Below are 22726 nucleotides of genomic sequence, written 5' to 3' on the forward strand. Positions count from 1 at the left end.
ATCCTAAGGTTAGCTGGGCTCTACTTGTGCAGTACCACGTAAGACACGAGCACTATCTACTCTTCCAAAAAACAAAGTAATAATATTAGGAACAATTTTAATCTGGGAAGAATCTCTTTATGTTTAAAAATGTCAAGAGTTATATTTACATTTAGTAAACAGTTTCAAAGACAACTATGACAGTCTATGATTTAAAAGGGTAAACACCCAAAGCTGACACACACTGTAAATTAATTGGTACAATACAAATTCAACTACCTATATCCTAAAATGTTAGCAAATGATTAAGCCAATATTTGAAATATTTTCAAACCAAAAAAAATTCTAGACCGGGTGTGATGGCTCAAGCTTATAATCCCAGCACTCTGGGAGGCCAAGATGGGCAAATCACTTGAGGTCAGGAGTTCAAGACCAGTCTGGCCAACATGGTGGTGAAACCGTCTCTACTAAAAATACAAAAATTAGCCGATGTAGTAGTACATGCCTGTAATTCCAGCTACTCAGGAGGCAGCAGAGGTTGTAATGAGCAAAGACTGTGCCACTGCACTCCAGCCTGGGCAACAGAATGAGACTCTGTCTCAAAAAAAAAAAAAAAAAAAAAAAAAAAAACCCGAAGGAGGAAAAGCCCTGGTGATAAAACCCAGGGCTCCCATTTAAACTTTAAGAACAGTGTCTGGGCACAGTGGCTCACGCCTGTAATCCCAGCACTTTGGGAGGCTGAGGTGAGTGGATCGCCTGAGGTCAGGAGTTCGAGACCAGACTGGCCAACATGAAGAAACCCTGTCTCTACTAAAAATACAAAAATTAGCCAGGTGTGGTGGCGGGTGCTTGCTTGTACTTCCACTTACTTAGGAGGCTGAGGCAGGAGAATTGCTTGAACCTGAGAGGTGGAGGCTGCAGTGAGCCGAGATTGTGCCATTGCACTTCAGCCTGGATGAGAGTGAAACTTCATCTCAAAAAAAAAAAATAAATAAATAAACAAAATAGGCTGGGTGCGGTGGCTCACGTCTGTAGTCCTAGCACTTTGGGAGGCCAGAGCAGGTAGATCAACTGAGGTCAGGAGTTCGAGACAAGCCTGGCCAACATGGTGAAACCCCGTCTCTACTCAAAATACAAAAATTAGCTGGGCATGGTGGTGCATGCCTGTAATCCCCGCTACTCGGGAGGCTGAGGCAGGAAAACTGCTTGAAGCCAGTAGGTGGAGGTTGCAGTGAGCCAAGATCATGCCACTGCACTCCAGCCTGGGCAACAAGGTGAGACTCTGTCTCAAAACATATATATATATATATATATATAATAAATAAATTTTAAGAACTGTGGGAAAACTCCTACTTCGTAAGTATATATATATTTGGCTCAACAGATTGTGAAGGCTTGATAAAATGGTTTATGGCTTACTGTTTCTTGTGTCTAGCATATCACTAAGTTCAACACTTATTTACTTATTTCTACTCCCTAATGCAGTGCTTGGCACATGGTAGAGAAAGCAGTAAACTATAAAAAGATAAGAAGAGGAGTGGGAGGAAAGAAAAAATGGGGAGGGGAAGAGTGGTTCCAATTTACTACACTATTCACCAAATACTGCTAATATCAAGAGATGCTTACCGTGAACACTGTTTCAGATAAAATGAGAGGATTTCATTAAATAACTAGATTAGAGACCTAAGGGACTTATAGTATGTTTATGAAGAATGCTAAAGATCAAGTTTTTATTTACTCTATTCACACAAACAGACTTCAAAGCTACAAGATATCTAATAAGTGGACAAAGGGGAAGGGAATTACTATGAAACTATGGTTAAGTGCCTAGAATACCTTCTAGGTAAATTTCGTTAAAGTATATCTAAGTAATTGCAACAAACTCCCCAAAGCTGTCTATGTACTTATTTTCCTGGATATCTTGGCAGATCAGGTACCCTTTTTAGGCCAGTCCTGAAAAGAAAAGTGTACTTAAAAAAAAAAAAAAAGATGGCTCAGAGGTAACTGAGGAAAGGGAAGAGAAAGCCTACTGGGAGGTCTATGGAAAAGGAAGGCATGTATAGGAAGAAGCAGTCAACTAGGACACCATTTTAACTCTCCCTTTCCTACAGTTAATCTCTTGAAGGCAGCATCACATTTATTTCCAAATAATGGCATGGCCCATTACAAATACTAACTGCACAGATTATATATGTAAAATGATTCTCTAAATATATGGAGGGTAAGGTTTCAAAACTGAAACCTTTAATGACTTGAGATATCTCAAAAGACTGTTCCTCATTCAAACAAGGCTGCCAATACCTAAAGATACAGCATTGCTTAATTCAGTAGGAAAAGTAAGATATATCAAGACACCCTCATTTAACAGTGAATGACAAGTTCAAGGTCAAACAGGTATTTAAATAATTTATACTGTCCTCTCAGGTAAACAGTTTGATCCAATATAACTACTATTGTTGCCTGTCTCAAAAACAACTAGTTTTCTAACCGTAAAGAATGTTTTCGGCTGGACGTGGTGGCTTATACTTGTAATCCCAGCACTTTGCAAGGCTGAGGCAGATCACTTGAGCCTAGAAGTTGAAGACCAGCACAGGCAACATACTGAGACACCCTCTCCACAAAATATAATCATTTTTTCCTTTAAAAAAGTTTAAAACTTATTTAGGCAGGGCACTGTGGCTCCGGGTCTATAATCCCATCATATTGGGAGGCCAAGGCAGGATACTCATTTGGTCAAGAATCCGAGACCAGCCTGGGCAACATAGCAAGATCCTGTCTCTAAAAAAATAAATAAATAAATTAGCTGGCATGATGGCATGCACCTGCAGTCCCAGCTAGTTGGGAGGCTGAGGTGGGAAGGACTGCTTGATCCCCAAGAGTTCAACCAGCCTGAGGAACGTAGGAAAACTGCCTCAGGGAAAAAAAAAGTTATTAACTTATTTGAATGGATTCACTTAGTTAACAATACTGTTCCTGAGCAAGCCAATTAGCCTGCCTTGATGTTACTGAACACAAGTCACTCTTCAGTTAGAAGGCTGAGGTAAAAACCTACACGTAGTATCCGAGTGCCAAAGGCCTGAGGTCTTTCAACACAGTTTTGAAACCTGATTGCACATTTCAACCACCTGGGGAGAAGCACTACAATACAAATATGCCTGAGCCCCATGCCAAATCTGTGGAATCTAAGTCAAGCTTACCAGGGCATTGATGCAGCCAGGTGGAAATTGGATCCCAGACCATGATTTTGAAACTAATGTTCTAACCACAGAACAAAACACTCTGCAACTACCTTAATTCATCTGTGTGACTAAGGTTTATCTGCCAACCAACATTTTCTCTAACCTAAAAGGTACAGGAGAGAAGATCACATGAAAATTTAGTTACCTTTATGTTTTCTGGTTGCTTAGACTTACTTGCTTTTTTTAAGAGCAAAAGTGAGGCTTAAGAACTGGAAACAGGGACTGACGATATTATATAAAAGGTAATGGAATAAATGTGACCATTAAAAAAAAATACACATCTTCCTAAATACCTAAAGAAACAGGCCTTTCTCCCACATGAAAAAAATAAGATGAAGCTGTGCAATCAACTTCTTTAAGGGGTGACAGTATGCGGTCATCTTGACATAGAGATGAGAAGACTGCTGTTTCCAGTTTACTCAAATGGCACAAGTAGTTTCCCCATGCCAAGTAAAATGCAGGGTCTTTGGTGCTAATAACAAACCCACTGGCATTTCCCATCTGCCTCACTTGGGTCAGTGAGCAATAAATATGAAAGAATTCTCTAGAGTCCCACATTTCTGCTCCAACATACCAAGCTCAAGGCCTTCGAAAATAATACAAGTAAACAAAACCTAAAGTCTGGATATCTAAATACCTCTATCCATTTCTCTCATTTCTGCTCTTCCCAACCAAAAGGTCAAAGCCCATTTCCACTTCCTCAGTCCAAGCTACTTGCCCATTTCAGGCTAGGTGTGGTAATTCACGCTTATAATCCCAGCACTTTGGGAGGCCAAGGTGGGAGGATCACTTGAGGCCAGGAGTTCAAGACAACATGAATTGAGGCCAGCATGGCAAAATCCACTCTCTACTAAAAACACAAAAAATTAAATGAGCCTGGTGGTGCGGCCCTGTAGTCCCAGATGCTTGGGAGGCTGAGGAATGAGACTGCTTGAACCTGGGAGGCAGAGGCCACAGTGAGCCGAGATTGCTTCAGTGCACTCCAGCCTGGGCGACAGAGTGAGACTCTTTCTGAAGGAAAAAAAAAAATGAAGAAAAAAAAAAAGCTACTTGCCCATTTTAAATCCTTACTACCTCTTTTGATAGAACCTTGATCTGATATTTTGGATGCTCAATTTTCAAAGAGCTCTCACATACACAAGTGTCAATATAGGATTTTATAGTTACTTTTCTACTATTTCTATTCTGGTAATTAAAGAACCTGGAAACTGGCCGGGCGCGGTGGCTCAAGCCTGTAATCCCAGCACTTTGGGAGGCCAAGATGGGAGGATCACAAGGTCAGGAGATCGAGATCATCCTGGCTAACACAGTGAAACCCCGTCTCTACTAAAAAATACAAAAAACTAGCCAGGCGAGGTGGCGGGCACCTGTAGTCCCAGCTACTTGGGAGGCTGAGGCAGGAGAATGGCGTAAACCCGGGAAACGGAGCTTGCAGTGAGCTGATATCCGGCCACTACACTCCAGCCTGGGCGACAGAGCCAGACTCCGCCTCAAAAAAAAAAAAAAAAGAACCTGGAAACCACTGATTGCCAACATTACAAACATTTTCCTGTCTGTCCATAAATGAAGCTTTTCTTTTTCAGGTGGGCCAACTGTAAAGAGGTATCTTTAAGATCCTACATATTACTTTTATTACAGAAAATAAGGCCATCTGACTCTTTCCCTCAGAAATACACATATATATTTATAAGAAATATATATATGTAAGATTATAAAAACATTAGGAAAGAAGGAGATGATACAAAGCATATGAGACAAAATGAATATAGATAACTGGAAAACCAAGTCTACTTATAGCATTTCATTTGTCAATGGAGATTTCTTAGGGGCATTCTAAATGCTACAAAGATTATAAACACAGAGGTCAATATATTTCCAGTTTCCCACATTTATCATACCCTCCCCTCACCCTGTACGCGCAAACATGTACATACACACATTCTCCAGAAATGCCTCCCAAGAGATTTAATAAATCATAAAAACCACACATTTCAGCAGCCATAAGAATTATAGCATGGAAAATCCCAAAGGTCTAGCTTTCAGCAGCTGAGAGGTAGAGGATGCTTTACAAAGAAATCCCGTATCAATGATATAGTAATTGTGATAAATAATGTAGGCCCTAATCTCCCCAAGCCAAATAATTCATTTACATTCCAAAACTATTTTTCATAAAGATTATGTACTATTAAAATACAAATAACAAGGTTACCCAAGTATACGCAAACAACTTGAAAAAAATGGAGATTAAAAACCCTTTCAGAAAGCTAATTTAACTTTTAAAAAACATGGAGGTAAAGAAAAAGATTAAACTGCACATCAGGTATTCCATAAAAGCAGAATTTACTGTGCATGAACCCACATGAGCAAATCTTAAGTTAATCACTGAGCAGAGAATTCAGCAAATCCAAATGAGAGAATGAAGGGTTTAAAAATGACAATGTGTAGAGGAATAATCCAAACAGCAAGATAATTCTTTAAATCTCTCAAGTAAAAAGACAGACGCCTGCATGACCTCACGCCCTCCCTTGTACTTGTTTCAACATGATTGCCAATGTTTGTACTCTTCAAAGTTCCAAGGGTCATAAAACAGCTTTGTATTAGCTGAATGACTTGCTTTCAACTTCGGTATCCCGGATTCCATTCAAATTCACTGTCCTTTCTCTACCTGAGGTGGAGGTGCAGGTTTGCCATTAAGAGCCATCTGCAAGGGGGTAGTCTGGCCTGCAGGAGGCAAAGGAGCAGTCTTCAACTTCTTTGTACTAGTTTTAGATGGATGCTCCTCCTCCTCTTCATCAGAATCCTGAAGGCCGTATTTAGAAAAATGGGACACCTAAGGAAGAGAGGAACCCCACAAAATCAACTTAAACATTATGCTTTCACAATACCTGCCTTTGCAATCTCGCAGCATTACCTTAAGAAAACGAAAGAAAAGGGAGAAATATCAAAGTATGTGAAGCAAAATATGTCACCTATCACACTTTTATGTAAGATTTAGAAGACATTTGATGTATGTACTAGTTGCTCACACTAGTAAATTAATAAATATTACATAATATACATTAAAATGTCACTTAAACTGTAATCATTAATATAGGAAACTTAATACAAAGACTTACGATTTTCACAGACATATATTGCCTGTTACCTCTATCTACACAAGGGCCTTTAACAAGTTAAATTCAACCAGCCTAGAACGGGAGGAAATCATTGGGTTAAACTACTAAGGACAGTCAACCTCTTCATATCCAAAAATCTTTAAAAGTAAGAATGACAATTACATAGGAAGAGTTGATCCAACAGAAAACTGCCTGATGAATTACTGAAGTCCCTAATGATAACAAACATTAGAAAAACTACACCTTAGAAATGTGTTTATAAATCCTCATAGGAGGTGGGTAGAGGACTTCAATCATGAGTCCACAGAGTTTATAAGAGCTCATTACTGCTGAATTTTAACTAGGTTTGTAGCGTGGAGCGAAACATAATATATCTGTACATCTCTTTCCAAATTTAAAAAAATACAGAGAATTTGGCTGGGTGCAGTGGCTTACACCTGTAATCACAGTACTTCTGGGAGGCCAAGGAGGGAAGATTGCTTGATCCCAGGAGTTGCAGATCTGCCTTGTCAACACTGAGAAATCCCATCTTTACAAAAATTTTTTAAAAGTAGCCAGGCATGGTAGTTCATGCCTGTAGTCCCAGCTCCTTGGGAGGCTGAGGCAGAAGGATTGCTTTAGCCCAGGAGTTTGAGGCTGCAGGGAGCTATGATCCTACCATTGTACTCCAGCCTGAGCAACAAAGCAAGACCCCCATCAATCAATCAATAGAATTTAGGAAAGGATCTCTTCCAACATAAATGTTTTATGACCCCAAATATAGTTTATAAAAGTCTGAACTGGGTTAAATGACTATACCTTAAACACCCAAGAACCAGTTTCAGGCCGGTATTCTTTGAATTGAGCTCCCTGTTTCCTTGAAACTGCTTCCAATCTTCCTTCATAGTTGATATCAGCAAGGCGATCTGGGCTCTTTATTAAACAACGAGATGTTTTATCTGTTGGCCAAACTCCATCCAATGTAACTTCAGCCTTCCTGTAAAACATAACCAATTAAAGTAACCAGTTAAAGTAAAAACGCTTCATATATAAGACCAGAAAGCCACCTGACACATAAATAGTGAATAATGGTAACTACGTTGCCTTGGAATTATTCTGCATGTGTCATAAAGTGAGTTTTGCCCCATAAGCCTAAGAGCAAGGAGTCATTCCTACACTGACTAACTCAGTATCTGGTTCTAGAGTCAGATCACATTTATTTCAATTACCACAGTACATCAATTATTTCCAATCTAATTTTCACACTTAAGCTAGGAATCACTAACTTAAGTTACAGTCCAGTGGTACGAACCAAGCCTTATGTAGGTCTTAAAGGGTTACTGTACTATATAATAATAAAGAACAGCTACTACCTATTTACTAGAAACAAATGCTTGGAAAATGAAGTATCAGGAATATCAGTGTGAAGATGACTAAAAGAGTGGTAGTGTACCACTTCTAATATTAACACCAGAGTTCAAGTGCTGTATCCTATTCATTTTGTATGTCTTACACCTAAACACAGTGATGAGGATGTGATAGGTAGAAGCTGCTCTTCATTTCCTGCTTCCTGGATCCCCTAGCAAATACCACTCTACTTTGTTTCTATGAAGTTGACTTATCCCAGATACATTACGATATACTATTTGTCTTTTTGTGACTGGCTTACTTCACTTAAGTGTGTCCTCAAGGTTCATCCATGTTGTAGCATATATCAGAATTTGCTTCCTGAGGCTGAATAATATATATTTTTTAATTTTTAAAATAAAAAATACGGAACACTTCATGAATTTGTGTTATCCTTGTGCGGGCCATGTTAATCTTCTCTGTAGGCTGAATAGTGTTTTATTGCATGTATATATCACATTGTTTACCCATTCACTTATCAATGAACATTTGGGCGACTTTTACCTACTGGCTGTTGTGAATAGTGTTGCTATGAACATGGGTATACAAATGCTTGAGATCCTGCTTTCAATTTTGTATATATACCCAGAAGCGGAGCTGCTGGATCAGACAGTAATTCTCTTTTTAACTCTTACGGGAATCACCATACTGTCTTCCACAGTGGCTGCACTGTTATACATTCCTGCCAATGGCGCACAAAGGTTCCAATTTCTCCACATTGGCAGACACATGTTAATTTCTTATTAGACTATGTCTCGCTCTGTCACCCAGGCTGGAGTGCAGTGGCACACTCTTACTTCACTGCAACCTCTGCCTCCCAGGTTCAAGTGAGTCTCGTACCTCAGCCTCCCTAGTAGCTGAGACTACAGGCGCCCGCCACCACACCTGGCTGATTTTTGTACTTTTAGTAGAGACGGGGTTTTGCCATGTTGGCCAGACTGGGCTCAAGTGATCCACGTGCCTTGGCCTCCCAAAGTATTGGGATTATAGGCATGAGCCACCGCGTCTGGCCATCTTTTTTTCTAGTAACCATCCCAATGGGTATGGTACCTCATTGTGGTTTGATTTGCATTTCTCTAATGATTAGTGATGTTGGGCATCTTTTCATGTACTTCTTGGTCATTTGTATACCTTTGGAGAAATGTCAATTCGAATCCTTTGCCAATATTTTCTTGTTTTTTGTTTTCAGAGACAGGGTCTCCCTCTCTCGCCCAGGGAGGAATGAAGTGGCACGATCACAGTTCGCAGTAACCTGTTTGAGACCAGCCTGGCCTCAAGCAATTCTCACTTCTCTGCCTCCCAAAGTGCTGGGATTACAGGCATAAGCCACTGCACCCATTTTCTTTGCTCTTTTTTAAAATGGGTTATTATTTTGTTGCTGTTGAATTGCAGGATTCTTTATATTCTGGCTATTAACTTCTTATCAAATATGACTGGCATATATTTTCTCCTATTCTTTTTTTTTTTGAGACAGAGTCTCGCTCTGCCCCCAGGCTGGAATGCAGTGGCCGGATCTCAGCTCACTGCAAGCTCCGCGTCCCGGGTTCACGCCATTCTCCTGCCTCAGCCTCCCAAGTAGCTGGGACTACAGGCGCCCGCCACCTCGCCCAGCTAATTTTTTTGTATTTTAGTAGAGACGGGGTTTCACCGTGTTAGCCAGGATGGTTTCGATCTCCTGACCTCGTGATTCGCCCGTCTCGGCCTCCCAAAGTGCTGGGATTACAGGCTTGAGCCACCGCGCCCGGCTCTCCTATTCTTATAGGTTGCCGTTTCACTTGTCTTTTGCTGTGCAGAAGGTTTCCAGTTTGATAGAGTATCATTTGTCTATTTAGGCTTTTGTTGCTTACACTCTTTTATGTTGTATGTGAGAAATCATTGCCAAAACCAATGTTACCAAGCTTTTCCTCTGTGTTTTCTTCTGAGAGTTGTACATTTTTGGATCTTACACTTAGGTATTTTATCCATGTTGGGTTAATCTTTGTATATGGTGTAACTTCACTCTTTTGTATGTGGATATCCAGTTTGCCAGCATCCTTTGTTGCAGAGATTGTCTTCTCCCGATCAAATACTTTTTTTTTTTTTAGTGTTTTCATGTGTGCCCCACACCACCCTACCCTTAAGTAATTTTTATACCTTACTGAAAATCATTTAAGGCTGGGCAAGGTGGCTTACACCTATAATTCCAACAATTTGGGAGGCCAAGGCAGGCCAAAAACTTCAGCTCAGGAGTCTGAGACCGGCCTGGGCAGGCAACACGGCAAAAACTCATCTCTACAAAAAATATAAAAATTAGCCGGGCATGGTGGTGCATCCCTGTGGTCACAGCTAATCATGAGGCGAACTGGGTGGATCACCTGAGGTCAGGAGTTCGAGACCAGCCTGGGCAACATGGCAAAACCCTGTTTCTACTAAAAATACAAATATTAGCTGCACATGGTGGCGGGCACCTATAATCCTAGCTACTCTGGAGGCTGAGGCAGGAAATCACTTGAACCCAGGAGGCAGAGGTTGCAGTGAGCTAAGACTATATCACTGCACTCAGCTTGGGCAAAAGAGTGAAACTCTGTCTCGAAAGAAGAAAGAAAAGAAAGAAAGAGGAGAAAGGGAAAAGAAAAGAAGGGGAAGGGGAAGAGGAAAGGGAAAGGAGGGGAAAGAAAAGGAAAAGGAAAACAAACAAGGAAAGGAAAGCAGAGCACAGCATAGCAGAGCAAAGCAAAGCAAAGGATCAATCGATCTGCTCAGATGTTCTATCTCTTCCTGATTCAGGGTTGGTAGGTTATAAAGATAAATGATTTTTAACTATAGACCTTTCACTTGACTAAAGAGATATTATATTAGAAGCTAGGCTCTCACACTAAAATAGAGAGTTAAGTATAGCCACAGCAGAAACAGGAATAAAGCAAAATACTATTAAAAAGAGTTTTTGAAATTAGCAGTTGGACCCAATAAAATCAGGGAGGCTGGGCACAGTAGCTCACACCTGTAATCCCAGCACTTCAGGAGGCCGAGGTGGGAGGATCACTTGAGGTCAGGAGCTCAAGACCAGCCTGGCCAACATGGTGAAACCCTGTCTCTACTGAAAATACAAAAATTAGCCAGGCACAGTGGTGGGCGCCTACAATCCCAGCTACTTGGGAGGCTGAGGGAGGAGAATCACTTGAACCCGGGAGTTGGAGGCTGCAGTAAACTGATATTATTCTGCTATACTCCAGTCTGGGCAACAAGAGTGAAACTCCGTCTCAAAAAAAATAAATAAATAAAATAAAATCAGGGAAAAGGAGTTCAAAATCATAGCACAGCATTTCTTTGCCATTTATACTTTTAAGTCAGAGACAACAAATGTACTCTAGTAAGGAAAGCAAGCTACAGAGGCATACATCTAAATACATTTATATTGACAGAAAAAAAAACTATGATTTAGCCAATAATTTTCTGATGTACATAAACTCTTACCTATTTAGCCCTTCACCCACAGGTGGTTTCTGGTTATCATCTAAATAGACAATTACTTCTTTCCTTCGGATATGCACAATATCATCCAAATTTAGATTTGTCAAATTCACATCTCCTTCAAAATAGATTGAACCATAACCTATAAATCAGAGCAAATAGTTAAAAATTCATTCTGTATAAAGGCAAATACCTACTTTACAACTATAGTGATTAAACAATCACAAGGAGAAGACAGTTTTAAATATTAGTATTTTAAATCATTCAGCAATTCCTAGACTGGTAAGAATGGGGACTTAGGGAGTAACTTCAACTATGTTGTTACCTGATTTAACATCTGTATTTCTTTTCTTTTTTTGGTAAGGTCTTGTTTTGTTGACCAGACTGGAGTGCAGTTGTCCTGGCTCACTGCAGCCTGAACCTCCTAAACTGAAGCAATCCTCCCACCTCAGCCTCCCCACTAGCTGAGACTACAAGCACTTATCACCATGCCTGGCTAATTTTCTTTACTTTTTGGTAAAGGTGAGGTCTCACTATGTTGCCCAGGCTGGTCTGGAACTCCTGAGCTCAAGTGATCCTCTCACCTCGGCCTCCCAAAGCGCTAGGATTACAGGCGTGAGTCACTGGGACAGGCCTAACATCTGCATTTTTATAAAACTTCCATTAGCCTCAAAACAACCTTCTTAAATCTCTTCCCATCTATCTACAATGCTGTTACATAAACAAACCTTTGTACTTGGCCTGGCATATGGGTTAAAATGCCTGAGCTCTTTTTAATACAATATAGCACAGTGACATTCTCTACAAGAAAATTATCAGTAATAACTTAATAACATGAAGTTGATGCTAAGTGTTACAGATCTCTTGCCTACTATTCAATTTTCTCAGTAGTTCTTGGTACTTCCAGTATTTTCTTTAATTACAGAAGATTAAAATGACCCAAATAGTTACTAGCACCAAACAGGTATACCTAAGCCCAAAAAATATTATATGGCTCTGTGCTTCTCAAGAGGCTGAGGCAGGAGAAACGCTTGAGCCCAGGAGGTGAGATCTGCCAGGCAATGTAGCAAGAACCCATCTCAACAGAAAAAAAAAAATTTTTTTTTTTACATGGTTCCAGTCTTTGTTGTTTTGTTACTTAAAAATCAAAGTATCTAAGATTCAGGCCAAGGTGGGCCCAAATGTAGGAAAACACAGATTCAGCTACCAAAAGCTTCCTAATTACAAAAATAAGGTGCAACTCTCTGGCTTAATCACTAAATGCTAAACTCACACTTACCTTTCCGACCAATAGTGAAGTCAGAGACAACGCACTCTCCTTTTTCATTGGTAATTTTAGCAAGGTCATCCATAGATGGAATAGTATAGTAACCAACCTTAGTGAGAACAATACCTGTGACAAAAAAATAATAACAGAAAAAATAAACAACCTGAAATAATCAGCAACTAAATCATCATACAAAGAGAAAACATACCGGAATGCACAATTTTTCCAAACTAATTTTCTACCAAACATGATTCCTAGGAGAAGCGGTGTGTGTGTGTGTGTGTGTGTGTGTGTGTGTGTGAAAAAATCTTCATGGTCAAATAGGTTTGAAGAACATACACATGATACAACAAAGAGTCTAAATCTTACAGTAAATAGCCTATTAAACTCTGCTTAGCCTCGTGTTTTTCCAGACTTAACCACAGAACATTCTTTTCAAAGAATATCCATTAACATCCCAGACTGTAAAAGGCATCCCATAAAACACTCTTGAGAAAGGCTTAATCAGCTTTTTATTTTATTTGACACGCAAAGATACCAAAACCTACAGTGGAAAAAACTTGGTTGGCTTAAACTGTAATTTAACAGTAGAAGAAGATATAAAACTCCAAACCCAGTACTTCTTGTTTCATTGCCTGTTTCCCATAAACCTCTTGTATCTTTCAAATTTACACTCCCAAATAGAGAGCTAAAAGAAAAATGAAAAATCCAGCCAGGCAAGGTGGCTCACACCTGTAATCCAAGGACTTTGGGAGGCTGGGGTGAGTAGATGACTTGAGGTCAGGAGTCCAAGACAAGCCTGGCCAACATGGCGAAAATCTATTATCTACCAAAAATATAAAAATCAGCTGGGTGTGGTGGCACATGCTTGTAGTCCCAGCTACTCAAGAGACTGAAGCACAAAAGAATTGCTTAAACTCAGGAGGCAGAGGTTGCAGTGAACCGAGATAGTGCCACTGTACTACAAACTAGGTAACAGAGAAAGACTGTCTCAAAAAGTAAGTGATGGCTGGGCGCAGTGGCTCCATGCCTGTAATCCCAGCCGTTTGAAAGCCGGAGGTAGGTGGATTGCCTGAGGTCAGGAGCTCGAGACCAGCCTGGCCAACATAGTGAAACCCTGTCTCTACTAAAAATACAAAAAATTAGCCGGGTGTGGTGGCAGTGGCCTGTAATCCCTGCTACTTGGGAGGCTGAGGCAGGAGAATCGCTTGAATCCGGGAGGCGGAGGATGCAGTGAGCCAAGATTGTGCCATTGCACTCCAGCCTGGGAAACAAGAGCAAAACTCTGGCTGAAAAAAACAAACAAACAAACAAAAAAAAGTAAGTGATATTTGATGGCCAAAGGAAAAGAACTATTATGCCAGGCACTGTGGCTCACGCCTGTAATCCCAACACTTTGGGAGGCCGAGGCAGGCGGATCACCTGAGGTCAGGAGTTCGAGACCTGCCTGGCCAACATGGTGAAACCCCGTCTCTACTAAAATACAAAATTAGCTGGGTGTGGTGGTGGGTGGTTGTAATCCCAGCTACTCGGGAGGCTGAGGAAGAAGAATCGCTTGAACCTGGGAGGCGAAGAATGCAGTGAGCTGAGGTCGCACCACTGCACTCCAGCCTGGGCAACAAAGAGCGAAACTTGGGAGGGAGGAAGGAGGGGAGGGAGGAAGGAAGGAAGGAAAAATTAAAACAGAAAAAAAAAAAAAGACCGAAATAAAAACAAGCAGAGCGCTGAAAAACTCAAGGAAAGTAGTGGAACACTGGTATGCTTGCTTGTTCTATTCACTCCTTGTCCTACTTGCAGTTAGATATAAGGCTAACTTGCTCTCTGAGAGAAAAGTATTTCAGGCCAACATCAGATCAAATTCCAGTCTCCAGCAACACCCACTTGTATGCTTGCTTCTTGGGAAGGGAACTTTAAATTGGGTGGCAGCAATGAGAAAACTAGAACTAATGTAAAACTTCATGTTAAAAAGATATATAGTAGCATAATAAATTCATGTAGATACACATAAACAAATACAGATTAAGCACCTGGAATTCTTTTTGTTTTTTTTTTTAGAGACAGGATCTTGTTCTGTCACCCAGGCTGGAGAGTGCAGTGGCATAATCACAGCTCACTGCAACCTTGAATCCTGGATTCAAGCAATCCTCCCACCTCAGCTTCTGTAGTAGCTGTGACTACAGGTACGTGCCACCACACCTGGCTAATTACTTTTAAATTATTTGTAGAGATCAGGTCTTGCTATGTTGCCCAGACTGATTTCAAACTTCTGGGTTCAAACAATCCTCTCACCTAAGCCTGCCAAAGTGCTGAGCCACCACACCCAGATACCTGGGATTCTTAATGTTAAAGTACAAAGTTCTTTCCTTATGATACTAAGTGACTAAATATATATATAATGGCAATAAGAAAACTAAATATAAATTTTGCAGACACTTTAAGAATACCACAAAACACCCAAAATGGGCTGGGTATCATGGTGGATCGTGCCTGTAATCCTACCACTTTGGGAGGCCAAGACAGGAGGATCGCTTAAGCCCAGGAGTTTGAGACCAGCCTGGGCAACAAGGCAAAACAAAAGATGCAAAAATTAACAGGGTGTGGTATCACGTGCTTGTAGTGCCAGGTGATCGGGTGGCTGAGATGAGAGGTCCTGATCCCTGGAGGATGAGGTTGCAGTGAGCCAACACTGCGACACTGCACTCCAGCCTGGGTGACAGAGCGATACTCTGTCTCATGAAAAAACAAACAAAAAACAATAAGCAATCTACCCGAGTTTACAAAGCTAGGGAAAATATCAGGATAGTCTCTTTGGCTACAACATTTGGGTTCTTTAGGCTACACCAGGATAGCTGAAGATGTATCACAATAAGCAATCTATCTGAGTTTACAAAGCTAGGGAAAATATCAGGATAGTCTCTTTGGCTATAAAATTTGGGTTCTTTGGCTACACCAGGATAACTGAAGATGTATCAATTTTAATACTCTAAGGTCCAAAGAGTATGTGAACTCGGAATCAACTGAAGCATAAATCTGTTTAAATATTTAAGCTCTCCTATGTGGGATCCCATAAAATAATACTTAAAATACCAAACAACTGACTTCCATATGTTGAATATCTGCAACAAGCAAGTCATGTGAAATGACTGGTAAGAGATTTAACACCAATCTGAACCTGACCTGCGGGATGCATATGGTAAGAATTATTTTCTATTTCTTCTCGGTCATCTTGAAGTGACTCATCATGAAAAGAGGTTTCTTCACTGCTTCCTTCCAGCCCATTTCGCAAAGCAGCACGCATGTTTAATGCAACAATGGTATCATCCACACTGTTGCTGTTGTTGTGTTTATTTCCAGCACCTTCTGGGGTTTGAGGAATAGGTTTGGCAATAGGATTAGTATAAAAACGTGACACAAGGGAATCTTCATCTCCATCCTGCTGGTGATTCTCATCAACAGGTTTGCTTAGGAAACTAAATCTGAAAAGGAAAAGATACAATACTTTAACCTCTTGTAGTAGTAATAACAATGATAATAGCTAACTAATACTGAGCCTTTACTAAGTGCCTGGTACTGTTTTGGATAGTTCCATGTATTAAAAATTCACTTAATACTTACTATAGCAGTACTGTGAAACAGATAATTACTGTCTCTATTGTATACTCTCCTTTGTGGAATCAAATAACTGGTTAATTTTAAGATTAAAAACAAAAAAAAGTTAGATTTTTAAGATTACAATCAACAAAATGTTAGAAAATGCTTTGTAAATAATAATTTAAAAAAACACACTAGAATTTTATCCAAAAGAAAAAAAAAATAGGAGTGCAAAGGTGTCTATACAACGAGTTTCTTGTACTTTTTTCTTTTTCGTGATACAGCCCTCCGGAGGCCCTGAGAACATGTGCCAGTATATAAGGATTTTTACTGAAGCACTGTTTTGAGTAGAGGAATACCAGATAATCTAAACGTCCACTAATAAGGAATTGGTCAAGTTATCTTACATTCACAATAATGACTTATGCAATCATTTAAAAAAGAAAAGACACGGCCGGGCGCGGTGGCTCAAGCCTGTAATCCCAGCACTTTGGGAGGCCGAGACGGGCGGATCACGAGGTCAGGAGATCGAGACCATCCTGGCTAACACAGTGAAACCCCGCCTCTACTAAAAAAAAATACAAAAAACTAGCCGGGCGAGGTAGCGGGCACCTGTAGTCCCAGCTACTCGGGAGGCTGAGGCAGGAGAATGGCATAAACCCGGGAGGCGGAGCTTGCAGTGAGCTGAGATCCGGCCACTGCACTCCAGCCCGGGCGACAGAGCGAGACTCCGTCTCAAAAAAAAAAAAAAAAAAAAAAAAAAAAGAAAAGAAAAGAAAAGAAAAGACACATATATTCATACAGATAATGGAAAGGCATTTCTAATAAAATAAATGGAAATAAGCAGTTTACAGAATACATCTTTCATGCATAATCTTTTCTTTTTTTTTCACTCTTGTCACCCAGCCTGGGTGCAATGGTGCGATCTCGGCTCACCGCAACCTCCACCTCCCAGGTTCAAGCGATTCTCCTGCCTCAGCCTCCCGAATAGCTGGGATTACAGGCATGCGCCACCAGGCCCGGCTAATTTTGTATTTTCAGTAGAGACAGGGTTTCTCCATGTTGGTGAGGCTGGTCTCAAACTCCCGACCTCAGGTGATCAGCCTGCCTCGGCCTCCCAAAGTGCTGAGATTATAGGTGTGAGCCACCGCGCCCGGACCATGCATAATCTTTACATTATAAAATATATTTATAAAGAAATAAATTTCGGCTGGGTGTGGTGGATCACGCTTGTAATCCCAGCACTTTGTGAGGCTGAGGTGGGTGGATCACCTGAGTCAAGAGTTCAAGAACAGCCTGACCAACATGACGAAACCCCATTTCTACTAAAAATACAAAAAAAAAAAATTAGACGAGAGTGGAGGTGCATGCCTGTAATCCCAGCTACTCAGCAGACTGAGGGAGAAGAATTGCTTGAACCTGGGAAGCAGAGGATGCAGTGAGCCGAGATCATGCCATTGCACTCCAGCCTGAGTAACGAGCAAAACTCCGCCTCAAAATAAATATATAAATAAGATTTCTTTTTGTTTTTTTTTTTGAGACGGAGTCTCCTCCTGTCCAGCCAGGCTGAGTAAGCAGTGGGGGCCGGATCGCAGGCTCACTTGCAAGCTCCGCCTCCCGCGTTCTTACGCATTCTGCGGCAGCTCACCTGCCTCAGCCTCCTGCGTAGGCGGACTACCAGGCGCCTGCCACCCTCACCCGGGCTAGTTTGTTGTATTTTTTTTTAGAGAGACGCACGGGTTTGCACGCGCGTGTTCGGCCAGAGTCCGTGTCTCGATCTCACTGACCCGCCTCCCGCGTGAGTCCTGCGCCGCTCCGCGCTCGCCAAAGTGCTGGGATGTCAAAGGCTTGAAGCCACCCGCGCCCGGCCTATAAATAAATAAATTTCTAAAATGAAAGAATATATACCTAACTATTAAGAATCACTGTAGGCCGGGCGCGGTGCCTCAAGCCTGTAATCCCAGCACTTTGGGAGGCCGAGACGGGCAGATCACGAGGTCAGGAGATCGAGACCATCCTGGCTAACACGGTGAAACCCCGTCTCTACTAAAAAGTACAAAAAAAACTAGCCGGGCGAGGTGGCGGGCGTCTGTAGTCCCAGCTACTCGGGAGGCTGAGGCAGGAGAATGGCGTAAACTCGGGAGGGGGAGCTTGCAGTTAGCCGACACAGTGCCACGGCACTCCAGCCTGGGCGACAGAGTGAGACTCCGTCTCAAAAAAAAAAAAAAAAAGAATCACTGTATAAGACTGGGCACAGTGGCTCACACATGTAATACCAACATTTTAGGAGGCCAAAGCAGACAGATCACTTGAGGTCAGGAGTTCGAGACCATCCTTGGCTAACATTGTGAAACCCTGTCTCTACTGAAAATACAAAAATTAATCAGGCATGGTGGCAGGTGCCTGTATTCCCAGCTACATGGGAGGCTGAGGCAGGAGAATTGCTTGAGCATGGGAGGCTATCTTGGCTCATGCCACTCCAGCCTAGGCGACAGAGTGAGACTCCGTCTCAAAAAAAAAAAAAAAAAGAAAGAAAATCATCAGACAAAATAACCCTTATTTTAAAGGGCTGAAGGGTGTCAAATGCATGCTAACCCTGTCCAAAACAAGATACACAAACACCAAAATAGTTCTGAAGCACTGAATCAGAACTCCAATAATTTTAAGGTTTAATGAATTCAAAACACAAAAATATGATTTGATTTCTATGTGCTCATAAGCTGTAATACTTCTCTGCAATATTCACCAAACTTCAAAAATTTTCATAAACTCCTAAGAATGTCTTAAAAATGAGACTGACTCTCTACTAAGAACAACTCAAAACAGAATTGAGTGTACCTCTCTCCATTTTCTGGATATTCAGATGGTGAAGCTAGATTTTCTGAATCACGATTAACGGAAGAAAAGAGATTGCTATTATTAAGGTTCTTCAAAACCAACTTCTTAATGCTCTTCCTATAAACAAGAAACCAAAAGAAAAAGAAAAAAATTACTCAGGCATACAGATGTGTCCCAGACATTATCTTAAAAACTGGAGTCCAATGGTGCACTTTTGCTCAAGTCTTGTACACCTAAGAATAACCTAACAAGTTTCATTTATAAATGCTTCCTAGGATTGTATAGCCAAAACACAAGGCATCAAATACATTGCACTATCGTGTTTAGAAGAATAAAGCTAAACACCTTCAAGTCACAGTGGAAAATCCCCTTGAAAACTGTCCTCCTCCCAGCCCCGAGCACCTTATCCAGACACTTCGCTCACTCATCACACTATGTTTGTACTTCAATCATCTGTATACTCTCTAAATGCTTTATCTCTTTTGGCAGTGCAAATGTATGGCGGTCTCACCACAGAACTCATCATGCTGTCTTGAATTAAAAAGGTAAATGGATATCTGCTGACTAAAAAATTTTTTCTTTTTACTTTCCTCGGTTTGCCCAAAGAGAGAGATTTTTTAAAAACATGACAAGAAAGTATTGATGTAAAAAAATCCTGGATATCAAATGATGTAAATGATCGATCTCAAACACCTAAAAAGTTCAGGTTTCTTTCTTTTTTCTTTTAGACAGAGTCTCGCTATGTCACCCAGGCTGGTGTGCAGTGGTACAATCACTGATCATGGCTCACTACAGCCTTGACTTACTTCCCAGACTCAGGCGATTCACCCACCTCAACTTCCAGAGTAGCTGGTGACTATAGGCGCCCACCACCATGCCTGGCCAATATTTTGTTGAAACAAGGTTTCGCCAGGTTGCCCAGGCTGGTCTAACTTAGCCTAATGTAAGAGCACTGTATTCGTTCACTATAGAGTACACATTCTTTTCAAGTACGCATGGAACGTTTACAAACTAACAATATACTGGGCCATTAAAAGAACTCTCAAATTTCTAAGAATTGCTATTGCTGTCATCCTTTTTTACTTTTCATCTAGAAATTAATAACAAAAACATAAAAAACCAGAGTTGAACTAAAAGGAAAATTTACATATTTAAATGCATATATTTGAAAGAAGGAAAGCTGAAAATCAAAGGGGAAAGGAGAAAGGAACAAGATAAAGATTAAATATTAATAAAATATAATCAATTAAAAACTGATGAAACAGTAAACAATCACAGGCACAAGAACATCAATAATGTCATAAGTTAGTTATTTGAAATTACCAGTAATATTGGGAGATCCCTGGTCAAACAGAAAGAGAAGGCACAATAAAAATCAATGTTAGGAATGAAAAAGTGAGTGTCCCTATAAATGCCACTGAGATAAACAAAAACAAACAAACAAACAAAAAAAAACAGACAAGGGTATTTTTAAACAACTTTATGCCAATAAATTTGAAATTTTAGTTATTGAAATGAATATATATTATAAAACTATAACTTATCAAAAGTGACTCAAAATATAAAAGAAAAAGCTGAATACTATAACTCTTAAATACTTTTTTCCCAAATAGTCTTATAAATACTACTTCAGACCCATGTATCATTACCAGTACCAAACATCTGATGTTACCATCAGATTATATTACCAACTTTTCTTTTTGAGACAGGCTGGAGTGCAGTCGTGGTATCATAGCTCACTGCAACCTTGAACTTCTGGGCTCCTGTGGTGCTCCCACCTCAGCCTCCCAAATAGCTGGGACTATCGGCGTGTGCCATCATGTCTGGCTAATTTTTTAAAAAATTTGTTCTCAGAGACGGTCTCATTTTGTTGCCAAGGTTGGTCTCACTGGCCTCCAGTGATCCTCCCGCTTTGGTCTCTCAAAGTGCTGAGATTACAGATGTGAGCCATTGTACCCAGCTAGAAATTATTACCTTATACAAACATTTCTAGAAAATAGAAAGAGGAAATACTCTCCAGTTTGTTCATGAGGTCAGCATAATCTTTATACCAACACAGGAAGACCTCATCTCAAAAAAAAAGCCCCAGTGGTGGGTGGGGGCGGGGGGCAGTATGTGGAATTTAATGAACACAGAGGGCAAAACTCTTGAACAAAATTTTACAAAGTTAATCCTACATGCAAGAAAGTTGCCAAACACTACTGAGGCATGTGGAAAGGACTTAGGAGCCAATCTGAAAGGGCTCCTTAATGGCCAAATATGAGACAATTTGAACATCACAGAAAACAGTAACTGCAATGCACTGAAACATAGCAACTGGGGTTGGGGGTAGGAAGAGAGAGTAAATAAACGTTTCAAATAAAGGTAGCATGGTGGATTGTGCTGTACTTTCAGCATTTCAGGAGGCCGAGGTGGGAGGATTGTGTGAGCCCAGGAGTTCAAGACAAGCCTGGGTAACATAGTGAAACACCATCTCTACTAAAAAGTAGGAACAGTACTCTACAAAAAATTTTTTAAAAATCAGCCAGGGACAATGGTATGCACTTATCATCCCAGCTACCCAGGAAACCGAGGTGGGAGGATCACTTGAAGCTAGGAGTTTGAGACCAGCCTGGGCAACACAGCAACTCTATCTCTAAAAAATAAAAAAAATTAGCCAGGTATGGTGGCACACACCTGTAGTCCCAGCTACCCAGGCCAAGTCAGAAGAATTCCTTGAGCCCAGGAATTCAAGGGTGCAGTGAGCTATGACAGCGCCACTGCACTCAGCCTGGGTGACAGAGTAAGACCCTGTCTCAAAAACAAAAAAATAAACCAAAAATAGGGTCGTCAGAGTAGTCTTCATTGATGTGACATGTGAGTAAAGAGTGACAGGGTTCTGGCCAGGCACAGTGGCTCATGCTTGTAATCCCAGTACTTTGGGAAGCTGAGACGGGCGGTTCACCAGGTCAGGAGATCGAGACCATCCTGGCTAATGTGGTGAAACCCCGTCTCTACTAAAAACACAAAAAATTAGCCAGGCATGGTGGCGGGCATCTGTAGTTCCAGCTACTCGGGAGGCTGAGGCAGGAGAATGGCATGAACCTGGAAGGCAGAGCTTGCAGTGAGCCAAGATTGCACCACTGCACTCCAGCCTGGGCCACAGCGCGAGACTCCATCTCAAAAAAAAGAGTGACAGGGTTAGCTAAATGGATATATGAGGAGAAGTGTTTCAAAGGGAACAATTGGGGCAAAGGCCCAAATAAATAGCATGCCTATCCTGTCCTAACAGGAGCAAGGAAGCAGTAAGTTTAGAATGGAATAGGCAATTAAGAGAATGGTAGATGTGTTCAGAGCAGTAATGGGAAATCCTACCTTCGAGGACTTTATATGCCAATGTAAGCACTTTGGTCTGAGTAAAAAAACATGAACCACTTCAGGGTTTTGAGCAGAAAAGGGAAACGATCTGACTTACGCTTCAAAATGACCACTGTCGTAGCAATGTTTAGAATCAGATGCAAAATAGTAAAAACAGAAGAGTGGGGCTGGGCGTGGTGGCTCACGCCTGTAATCCCAGCACTTTGGGAGGCCGAGGTAGGCAGATCTTGAGGTCAGGAGATCAAGACTATCCTGGTTAACACAGTGAAACCTTGTCTCTACTGAAAAAAAAAAAAAATTAGCTGGGCGTGGTGGTGGGCACTTGAAGTCCCAGCTACTCGGGAGGCTGAGGCAGGAGGAGAATGGCGTGAACCCAGGAGGCGGAGCTTGCAGTGAGCCGAGATCGGGCCACTGTGCTGCGCTCCAGCCTGGGCGAGAGACTCTGTCTCAAAAATAAATAAATAAATAAATAAATACATAAATACATAAATAAAAATAAAAAC

General features: G+C 41.1%; 1 protein-coding gene across 8 annotated transcripts in view; it reads right to left on the reverse strand.

Annotated features, from left to right (window-relative positions):
• Positions 1–22726, reverse strand: part of NUP98 (nucleoporin 98 and 96 precursor) — a 134143-nt gene that overhangs the window by 35895 nt on the left and 75522 nt on the right. For 7 of the 8 annotated variants that reach the window (XM_017894400.1, XM_017894402.1, XM_017894401.1 and 4 more), the window contains 6 exons: positions 18867–18983; positions 15615–15913; positions 12450–12563; positions 11174–11312; positions 7133–7310; positions 5884–6048 (listed from right to left, as the gene is read on the reverse strand). In XM_017894400.1, the coding sequence (XP_017749889.1) occupies positions 5884–6048; positions 7133–7310; positions 11174–11312; positions 12450–12563; positions 15615–15913; positions 18867–18983 (1012 nt within the window). Of the gene's footprint in view, positions 1–4876; positions 6049–7132; positions 7311–11173; positions 11313–12449; positions 12564–15614; positions 15914–18866; positions 18984–22726 lie in introns of those variants that run through there. The other variant, XM_017894404.1, reaches the window with a different exon arrangement.

The sequence above is a fragment of the Rhinopithecus bieti genome, unplaced genomic scaffold (genome assembly GCF_001698545.2).
Source record: "Rhinopithecus bieti isolate Rb0 unplaced genomic scaffold, ASM169854v2 scaffold_21412, whole genome shotgun sequence".
NCBI classification, from domain to species: Eukaryota; Metazoa; Chordata; class Mammalia; order Primates; family Cercopithecidae; genus Rhinopithecus; species Rhinopithecus bieti.